Source organism: Carex rostrata, chromosome 8 (genome assembly GCF_964058835.1).
Source record: "Carex rostrata chromosome 8, lpCarRost1.2, whole genome shotgun sequence".
In the NCBI taxonomy this organism is placed as follows: domain Eukaryota; kingdom Viridiplantae; phylum Streptophyta; class Magnoliopsida; order Poales; family Cyperaceae; genus Carex; species Carex rostrata.
Genome location: NC_135925.1, coordinates 14088247 through 14099679, shown reverse-complemented (window position 1 = coordinate 14099679; position 11433 = coordinate 14088247). Strand labels below are relative to the sequence as shown.

Below are 11433 nucleotides of genomic sequence, written 5' to 3'. Positions count from 1 at the left end.
ACCTAACCAACCAACATTTACTAAACAGATTAGTAAGAAGCAAATAATTTTAAAATTAAATTCTAACTCAAATTTTGGGTTACCTAATACGATATTCCTTAATCCTTAATAGTGGGAATCTATATCTCTGAGTCTGAAGGAACGGAATATTTGAGTCAAAATTTATGTTACCTCAGCCTCAGGGCAGGTGATATTAATTCTGGGAAATGGGGCCCCACATAGTGCGTTTCTTATTGGATCCGCATGTCATTTTTCGCACCCGTGGCAAACCGGTTTCGGATTCTCTTCCCCTGCTTGGACAAGAAGAAAGTAATACACCGTCGCTGCGGTATAAGCCCCCTGCCCCCTCTCTCTCTTTAGCTCTCTCATCTCCCCCGCATCAGCTCCACTCTCTCGCGACTATGTCGGTAAGTTTACCATGCCTCCTCCATTCAAAATCCTAACCCTAACCCTAAGTCTCTTAAAACACCAAATCGTTCTTCTTACTCTCAATTTTCTGATATTTCATGCTAGATCTTCGAGTACAATGGAAGCGCCTTGGTGGCCATGGTGGGAAAGAATTGTTTCGCTATTGCAAGCGATCGACGCCTAGGCGTCCAGCTTCAGACCGTTGCTACTGATTTCCAAAGGATTTTTAAGATCCACGATCGCTTGTATATCGGTCTATCTGGCCTCGCAACTGATGCCCAGACAATGTAATTTTTTTTCTCCTTTTCTCAATTTCAATTCGAATTGAATGCTGGTTTTTCTGAGGCTAGTTTTAATGTTTTTATTTTTATTTTTTATCTTTATTGTTTTTTCAGGCATCAAAAGCTCGTGTTTAGGCACAAACTTTACCAGCTAAGGGAGGAGAGGGACATGAAGCCTCAGACCTTTGCAAGTCTGGTTTCAGCTTTGCTTTATGAGAAAAGGTTCACTTGTTCATTCTTTGGTACTCATTTTGGAATCGTATTTTCAATTTCATCATATCTAATTAAATAACTACTCTTAAAAAGAAGGTTTTATAAATGCTTTTAAGTTTTATCTAATTTAGTTGAGAACTACATAAACCATGTATGTGGCAACTGTACCAGTCTGGTTTTGTGTCAGTACCTGTCTGAGTTTCAGCTTTCCAGTTTTATCTGTTTATTTATTTTGTAAGTTTTTTTATGCTCTTTTGTGCTCAACTGTAAACTGACAGTGAGTGTTAATTGAGTATTATTGTCCTATTTTTTGGGATAAACACTTAGTTGAGGAATATATGAGATAAATTTGGATTAAGTTATGGCTTGATTTGGAGCTTGTTAACTGCAATTAGCTGAACCCCTACTTTGTGATGCAGGTACTGCCCGAAAGGGGTAGTATGAAGTTTTTCTTTGCATGCCTTTTGTTTAACTGACTCTTAATTTGTAAATTTAATATTATAAATTGTAGATTTGGGCCTTACTTTTGTCAACCTGTAATTGCTGGATTAGGAGACAATGATGAGCCATTCATATGCACTATGGATTGCCTCGGTGCCAAGTATGTAATGTTTATCTATATTTTTGCTTAAACTATTTACTAGCAGCTGCCATTCATAGTACTATAGATTTAATCAAAGGTAGAGGCAATTTCGTCTTTTTTTTATCCTTGCAAAAAGGACGGTAGAGTTGCATATGTTAATTTTCCACCAAAAGTAGCTCTGGGTTTAATTGCTATCCCTAAAGGTAAAAATTTGCAAATAAATGAAAATTGTTATGTCATTATTGTTAACTAAATATTTTGTGTAGGGAGCTAGCAAAAGACTTTGTTGTTTCTGGTACTGCTTCAGAGTCTCTATATGGTGCCTGTGAATCGATGTATAAGCCTGACATGGTTAGAAATTCATTCCTTGTATTATGTTCTGACCTATTAGTTATAAACAGTGTCTTTATCCGTGCCTTTTATAATTGATTATGGGCTGTTTGGTATTGAGGTGCTATATTTGAGAGTTAATTTAGGCTAAATTAGCAGTTAATGTCATGAGTTGAGGTTGAGTGGTTTAATTAGAAGCACAACTAGACAATCTATGTGGTCTGGTTGTATATTTTAGGATATTTGTGCACAGCGGTACTTGTTTGTACTGTTATTAGGTGGTCATGAGCATAATTGCCAGATATCTCCCTTTCCTCAGAAGTGCATAAAATTCCAAATGTGCAAGATGTACTTTATTGAATACTTAAATAGCGATGGATAGGAAAATTGTAGCAAATACTTGAATTGTTGACCATTGAAATTAAATCATCGACATTCCATAGCGCATCATATCATTCTAATAATATCTCTTTTAGGAACCTGAGGAATTATTTGAGACAGTATCACAAGCTCTGTTGTCATCAATCGACCGTGACTGCTTGAGTGGTTGGGGTGGCTATGTTCTTATTGTGTATGTCACTTTACTATTTTGGTCTTCATTTTTTGTATTTTTACCTTCTTGAAAACTTCAAACTGGCGGGGATATTTTTGGTTGTTTTGTAGGGCATGTATGATATTTTGCCAATTTTAGGGACATATAAGAAATTTCTTGTTTTTCATAACTCATTTTTGTTTTTTGTTATTGTAGTACGCCGACCGAAGTGCAAGAGAAGCTTCTGAAAGGGAGGATGGATTAGAATCTTACATTTGGACATCTACATGTTTTAATGCTTGCTTATGTTTGGTCAAGTTATTTGTTACCCTCCTAAGTTGTAGTCTCAGACAACTATACATTAGTTTAGGATGTTTGTGTCTTCTGTCCTCGTGGATTCATCTATTTTTATCATTGGTTCTAATGTTTTGTGCATTTTAGCTAAATTTATGTTGAATTTTCCTGTGTTGGTTCTAAACATCTAATGTTTTCTGTTTTGTACGTAGCCTCTTTTCTGTGGCTGTCAAGACATTTTGTAACTTGGGACACATCTGTGATTGTACCTGTATTCTCTGTTGATGTCCCACTGTGCTATAGTACTGGGTTTAGGTTATAACTAGAGTTTGCCTCTTAAGATTGCAAGTGAACTTTTAAATTTGGGGCTCGTTTGACATTGTTGTCGAACACAAATTAAAGATTCATAATGGTACTAGCAAATAGGTCGAATAACTGATTAGTGGTGTTTGGAATAGCAATTAATGTTGTTTTATATTATATTACATTATTTAGCTATTACAGTTATTAGTATTTAATATTATTTTATTATATGAGTGAGGTATGGTACTTTGTAGTTCACATATCAGGTCTGTGCTATGGACATTGATTCGATTCACTCAACATGAACACCATATGAAAATGTACTTGCTGATAATATTCTACATCTTTTATAATTTTTTTAGGTTGGTAGAAAATCACTATTTTTGAAATGTTTAGAATCTTTAAAATAGGTGATTTTCTATTAAATTTTTTTTAAATGTGAAATTTGGACTTTATTTTGAATAATTATGTTGAACAGTTCAAATTGACTTTTGAACTTTAAAAACAAAAATATTAATTCATAGTCCGGACGGTTGGATCCATATGCGCATTGCAAAGTACAATAGCCTCACTCTTATTATATTACTAGTATCATACCCGTGCATTGCAACGGGGATATATTATAAGAAACAAATATATCAATGAAAATAATAATTATTTAAAAATTAAGACACATGTTAATAGAAAATTTATATGATTTTGTATTTTTAATTAACTTTAATTGTGATCTCTAATAACAATTTGATGATGTGATGATTCTTTATTTTTAAGTACCAATAATATCAAATAATAGCTCGATTCGAATCTAATATCAAATATCATACAACAATTCAATATCGACATATAATATGATATAAAAAAACATAAATAAAAAGTGTTATCATGTGTATGTATAGGATATATACTAGTATCATACCTGTGCATTGCAACGGAGACATATTAAAAGAAATTAATATATATCAATGAAAATAATAATTATCTAAAAATTAAAACACATATAGAAAATTTATATGATTCTGTATTTTTAATTAACTTTAATCGTGATCTCTGATAACAATTTGATGATGTGATGATTTTTTATTTTTAAGTACCAATGATATCAAATAATAGCTCGATTCGAATCTAATATCAAATATCATACAACAATTCAATATCAACATATAATATGATATAAAAAAACATAAATAAAAAGTGTTATCGTGTTCGTGTGTATGTATAGGATATATACACACACACACATATTATAAGAAAAATATATATTCACACACACATTCCAATTTATATTATTCTTTGTTTTCAATTTAGAACACACACACACACACATTGATATATTTTATATGGGAAATATATTCTAAATTGCCCACACCAATATGTATAGAAACAAAGAAAGAGAAATAAGGAAATAAAAAAAAATAAGGAAATAAAAAAAATAATTTCTATTGTGATTCGTATAAAAATGAAGAAGGAAACAATAAATAAGAAAATGGAAGGTGGAGTCTTCTCAATTGAAGAGGAGAAATATGGAAACAAAAAAAAGGAAACAGATAAATATATCGCTAAATTTCAGAATTTATTCAATTTTAATTGTAACGTATCGTGTGGCAGCATATGTGGTGAGTATGTTTTTAACTAAATTTAGACTTCTATACATAAAACATATGCATTTAATCAAAAGAAGACAAAATATGTAATTGGAGAGCTGAAATCAAATCCGAAGTTTCATCTCTCAATCGTAGCCGTTGGCAGATCGGACACCCAACGTGCTTAATAATAGAATAAAGATATACACACATATTATAAGAGAAATATATACTTACACACACGTTCCAATTTTGTATTCTTCTTCTTCTTTGTTTCTAATTTAGAACACACACACACACATTGATATATTATATATTGAAAATATACTTTAAATTGCCCACACCAATATGTATAGAAACAAAAAATAAATAAATAAGGAAATAAAAAAAAATAATTTTCATTATGATCCGTATAGAAATAAAAAAAAAAGTAAGGAAACAAAGAAATAAGAAAATAGAAGGTGGAGTCTTTTCAATTGAAGAGGAGAAATATAGAAACAAAGAAATAAGGAAATGAATAAATATATCGCTACATTTTAGAATTTGTTTAATTTTAATTGTAACATATTGTGTGACAGCACATGTGGTGAGTATGTTTTTAACTAAATTTAGACTTTTATACATAAAATAGATGCATTTAATCAAAAGAAGACAAATTATGTAATTGGAGGGCTGAGATCAAATTCAAAGTTTCATCTTTCAATCGTAGCCGTTGGCGGATCGGACACACAACGTGCTTAATAATAGAATGGAGATGGAGATATCACAATTATTGTTATTTTTTATCTTATATATAGCTATTGCAATTATCATTATTTTTATTATATTAGTGCATTATTATCATTATCATTATTTATTAGAGTGTTATCATTTTGAACTATTATCCTATTCGTATTATATTATCAAAATTATTTTCATTATTATATTGAAAGTAGTTATTTATTTATGATTAATATTATTTTATTTATTTTAATCTATGCTTCCATTACACTTGGTAAAATGTAAGTTTAATCTACCCGTAAAATTTTAAATTAGTCCGAATTTTTATAATTGATCCGGTTTTGATCACACTCTTAGAGTTCTGAGGATACACTCCCGCACATGAAGGTGTCTACTGTCTACAATTCTACATGCTGCCTGGCATCCAAACTGGAGAACTGCAAGCGAACTGGATCGTTAGATCATTGGACAACGGTGATGGTTCTTTATGTGCAGCGACTACTTGTGCATAAATGCGTCCCGAATTTTTTATTAATAGAAATAAAATAAAAAAATATTTAAAAAGAACATTGCTTTTGAATATTTTCCAAAACTAAGTAGAACGGGTTGTGAGGACCCGTTCCACCGGACGGGATTATACAACCCGTCCCACCGGACGGGATTATACAACCCGTCCCGGTTAATCATCGTTATCCCTAATTAAATTCTCTAAAAAAAAAAAAAAAAAGGCGGACGGGACTACAAAACCCGTCCCGATTTAAAAAAAAAAAAAAAAAAACGGACGGGACTACACAACCCGTCCCGAATTTAAAAAAAAAAAAAAAAAACTCGGACGGCTTGTTTTATACCCTCCAGACACGCTTTGAATTCATTTCCACTCTGCAAGACGTTCAGACGGAGAGAAAATGTTTCATTTCTACTCAAACAGAAGGCAAGACGTTCAGACGAAGACATCACTCAAATAGCAGCAGATAGAAAGAAGTTGTTGTTGTTAATAGCGAAATTAAATTTCAAAAAAGTAATTCTTTAATTATATTTTATGCTATATTATTCAGTAATTTTTATAAAATAATTTAATTAATATTAGTTTTTATTAATGTAATAATAATAATATGTAATTTATTCATTATTGTGTAGGTTAATAATATGTAATTTCTATTTAATTAATATTAGTTATGAATATATTTCAATAGGTAAATTTGGTAAGGTATTACTAAAATGTTATGAAATTTAATTTGTTTTTACGTAATTATTGAACTTTATATTTGTTTAATTAAATGATTTTATTATTTTCTGCTATGCCATTCAGTAATTTTTGTAAAATAATTTAATTAATATTAGTTTTTATTAATGTAATAATAATAACATGTAATTTATTCATTATTGTGCAGGTTAATTTATAAAAATAATTAATCATGTTGATGCTGAGAATTTATTTTGGTGGTGAAATACGACACGGTCGTAAAGGAGTAGAGTTTAGTATTAGTCCTCGATTCTCATTGAGTGTGACTGATGAATACGGTTGGTATGATGTGAAAGGTGAAATTTATCGCCAACTTGGATATTCTGAGAATGAGTATAACCTAAAAGCACATGCACGGGTTAATGTTGGTACAACAGCCCGACGTTATTATGAGAAAATTGAAATCGTGTGCGATCAGAGTTGGAGAGGTATTTATATCCAAAGTATGCGTGCCCAAACCCAGTATACTTTTCTCGATTTATACATTGAGTTGGTTCCAATCATCGGTGAAATACAACCGCAGTTATTCGTTAATAGTATGGTGCCGGAAACAAATCCAGAACCTCGACAGACCCATTATAGTGATAACTATGCGGGTCCCAGTTTCTTCGAACCCTATCAGACACAACAAACACCGACGCAAGACCCTCGACATACCCAATATAGTGGTAACTATGCGGATCCCAGTTTCTTTGAACCCTATCCGACACAACAAACACCGAGGCGAGACCTTTATCTGCATCCTTATCCCAATCTGAACGAGTCGTCACCGTCTGTTCAGACAGAATACAATAATCAGAATAGCCCATGGATCGATCCACCGGAGGCAGCTGATCCTAATACTGATTTTGATGATGTGCCTCAAAGTGATGATGAAGAGGACGCTGACTCATGTGAGGATGACGCCGACTGGGATAATGAAGCTGATTCAGAAGGGGATGTCCGGGATGATACCTCGACACAATCACACCAAACACCACGCGTTCAGGCTGAACATTTTCCCATAAGTGACCGTGGTGTAAGTCACCCTGTGGCAAGCTTCAATGACACCTCAGCATTTCAACCCGCAGATGTCAACTTCTTCAGTAGGCCGAAACATGTTCATGATACACTCGCTGTAGGTAATGAATTCTCTTCAAAAGAGGCTATGCAATTGAAAATAAATAGTTATCACATCAAAAAGAATATTGAAGTAAAAATTACGGGGAGCAATAGAACTAGCATGGTAGTCAATTACAAGGACACCAGGTGTGCGTGGTGTTTGTATGCTAAGTCTGGATTATTTTCATCTAAGTGGGAAATTAGAACAATTTCAGGACCGCATACATGCCATGCCGATGCTTCTCGTACCGATCATGCACAATTAACTGCAAAAATGGTCGCCGATGTTATACGAGAAGATATTAGGGAGAATGTTGCTTTAACCATTAAAAGCGTTAAAGGGCTAGTTCGTAAAAAATACAAGGGAATCATACCCAAATATAACAAGTTGTGGCGTGGTCGAGAGCTGGCAATCGCACAACTATTCGGTAGTTGGGAAAAATCTTACGACCTTCTCACTCCATTGTTGGAAGCAATTAAAAAAGACAATCCAGGAACAAAATTCGGAGTTGTGCACGAACCCACAGGAGATCCAACAGAAAGTATTCTTTTTTATACTTACCAGTTCAACATGACTAGGTTCGGTTTGAAAGCTTGTAAGATATTCATTTAACCCATCATTTGTTTTTATCCATCTCTCATGATAGTTGGGATCTATATCTTGTGGCAAGTCAGGGATGTGTTCTGGATTATCACCATCTGAGCTGTCATCGATATTGTCTGGAAGATCGGCCGCCCTCAACATACTTTGCAATTTAGCATCCATACCGTTGTCTCTGAGAAGGCCACAACTTGCTTTCAGAAAAAAATTTCCAATTTTCTTGAGTGCCCTCAATTTCGTCAATCCCAGAGCTGCTGATATTATCTTCACCCCTCGTAATGTCTACAAAATAAAAAAGTGATAAATCCATTGAAAGAATAATAACATCTCATTAATATTTTTAACTTATAAAACTTACATCACGTGTCGATTTCGGGGCACCGGGAATGTACCCTACTTCGCCAATCTCATCTCTGTATTCTGGAATGGGATCATCAAGACCCTCTATGCACCGCTTTCCTAAGAAGATATTGAACATGCCATTTTCCTGGAACCAACTTCGATATGCCAATATGTCGTAATGACTCCAATACCCGGTTGGAACAACCAAGTGGTCTCCTGGATTAGATGCCTCATTTACATAATTCTGGTGCACAATAGACCAATTTACTATGCCCACATTGGAACTGTGAACAAATTTATGTAACCGGCGTACCTCATCCTCGGGGAGCGGCAGTGGTGGCGGGAGCGGCTGTGCATACCCAAATTGCCTCATCACACGATCTGGATAATAATGCTCAATTATCCAAAAGTGCACAAGTGGCACACGAGCTAGCCATACACCCCTTTCGTCATTAACTCGTGATGGCAGCTGACACGGTATCTGATTTAACAATGCGTTGTAGGGCTCCCAATTTACCATGTAATCTTCGAGCTTCTGCAGTTCGTTGCGGAAGTAACTAACTCCACTCCGATTGTGACCTTTGTTACATTCCGAAATTTTAAAACATGATTAAATTTCTAAATCGAATATTTGGCTTAAATAAAAAGTTTAATTAAATTAACGATCGTTCAGAAATTTTCTGACCGACTAAAACAAAACTAAAATTTCGTAATATAAATAATGTATGAAATTATGTATAATAAAATTTAGAGATTTAGAAATAAAATAAAATATAGCATGATACCTCGCATATTTAGCCTATATTTGACTTGATTTCGTACCAAATTCACGTTCTAAATTGTCAAAATCATGTGCATTTCATTGATATATCCTTAGAATTTGGTACTGCTGAGAGTTTGTTTGTTTTCTGCAGGATTGGAGCAAAATACACGAAGAAACGGCATTTTTGGACTCCCTGGTACGACCCTTACCAGGCTTGGTACGGCCCTTACCAGACTTGGTACGGCCTACCCTTACCAGACTTGGTACGGCCCTTACCAGACTTGGTACGGCCCTTACCAGACTTGGTACGGCCCTTACCAGACTTAGCCGTTTCAGCCTTCTTCCCACCTTGTACGGCCTGGCCGTACCAAATTGGTACGGGCCGTACATAGGTGCCGCCTGACAGAATTCAAATCTTGGCAGAGGCTATTTAAAGCGAGGGATCTCTCCATTTTCGAGGATTCCACTTCATTCCAGATTGAGAGCTCAGTGAAAGAGAGAAAGAGAGCAAAGGAGCAAGAAGAGAAGATCAAGGAAGAGGAAGAGGCGAGAATCGACGGATCTACACCTTCTCCATTCCCGATCTTCAATCTAGTTCTTTCATGACTTTCTCTATCTCTTTTCTTGTATATCTAGACAGATCCATGACTTGTGAGTAGTAGACTTTCGTTTCTAGGGTTTGTAGATGGATTTTCTTGATTTGTGTTGCTTTTCTTGATTTGGATCTTGTATGAACTCTTGTGATTGATTTGATTGTGAATTTGCTTGTCTTGATTGCTTTGTGTTGCTGTGATTGCATGTGGTGTGCCTATAGTGGTAGATCAACCCTAACAAGGTCATGTGACCATTGCCTTCTCTCAACCAAACCAATCCCTTTAGGTAGACTTGATCGAATTGAAGCCGAAAGGTTGAATTCTCCTCTAATCGACAGATTAGAGGTTACCTTAGATCTCCAATCAATCAACTAGAGGATCTGGACCAAAACACGAGAGTTGAGGTTTAGAAACCCTAGAAGGTGAAGAATTGAATCCAAAACTTAGATCTTGAACCAACAAACGAGAGTTGAGGTTTAGGAACCTTAGGTATGGTCAATTGAATCTTTATCAAGAGTTTAATACGAGGTACCAGCAAGAAATGCATCAACTCGAACTTGTAAGCTCTGTTCTGGTAAACCAGTACGGCCCTTACAAGAGTGGTGCGGCCTACCCGTACCAAGCCCCATACGGCTTGGTCATACCAGGTTGGTGCGGCCTGGCCGTACCAACTTGGTAAGGGCCGTACCACTAGAGGCAAATCAGAGATGAAGTCTGAAACCCTTGAAACACCTTTTATCCCAAATCAAAACACAGTTTATACCTTTTCTTGCACATTTACTATTCTATATCATTGTGTGATTGCTTGAGTTGATTCCTTAGGAAAATTAAACACCAAAATCCATTTTTCTCACTTCTAGTCTTTAGTCGAGATAAGTAAATATCTAGATAAGGGAACCGTCCCTGTGGATCGATACCCGATTATACTCCTCGATAGGGTTGTACACTTGCAACCCTAATCGGAAGGTGTAACCGCGGTTTTAAAAGGTACGCCCCCAAGCGTACCGAAACTTGCGTTGCGCTTTTACGCCGATCATAGCACTAGGAATAAAATTATAATTATTCGGTAAATTAGAAACTTAGAAAGTCCGTTACAATTCTTTTGAATTTTTAGGAAAAAAAAAAGAAAGAAATTTATTTAATTAGATTCGTGTGAATAAATAAGTAATTGAATTCCAAATAAAAATATAATTATACGAAAATATTCGTACAAATAAAATATAGAATTTATAAAGCTCGTTCATTTAGAACTTTTAGATAATTAATTGAATATACATAATTATATAAAAGGAAATCAAATTATTTGAATCTTAAATTGAGAAATAAATATACGAATTTTATGTGCGAATATAGTTACAAAAATTTATGAACTTTCGATTTGAATTTATAAAAGAAATAGACTTTAAAACCAATTAAAAGAAACAATGTTTATATTCTGAATTATTTGGACCATTGGATTCCATCCAGCACGGATCTTGAAGCAGCCCCATTTAATACACCCCTCTCCCTCTCTTTCTCTCTTCTCCCTCCCTGTCCGTGAGCCCCA

At 34.6% G+C, this 11433-nt stretch overlaps 1 protein-coding gene across 1 annotated transcript; it reads left to right on the top strand.

Moving 5' to 3' along the window:
• The first annotated feature begins 288 nt into the window (after window positions 1-288).
• Window positions 289-2793, top strand: LOC144557932 (proteasome subunit beta type-3). Its single transcript, XM_078306601.1, has 7 exons — window positions 289-407; window positions 514-695; window positions 804-911; window positions 1414-1503; window positions 1752-1836; window positions 2292-2386; window positions 2564-2793. The coding sequence occupies exons 1-7, from the start codon at window positions 402-404 to the stop codon at window positions 2610-2612; spliced, it is 615 nt and encodes a 204-aa protein (XP_078162727.1). The 5' UTR covers window positions 289-401; the 3' UTR covers window positions 2613-2793.
• The last annotated feature ends 8640 nt before the right edge of the window (window positions 2794-11433 follow it).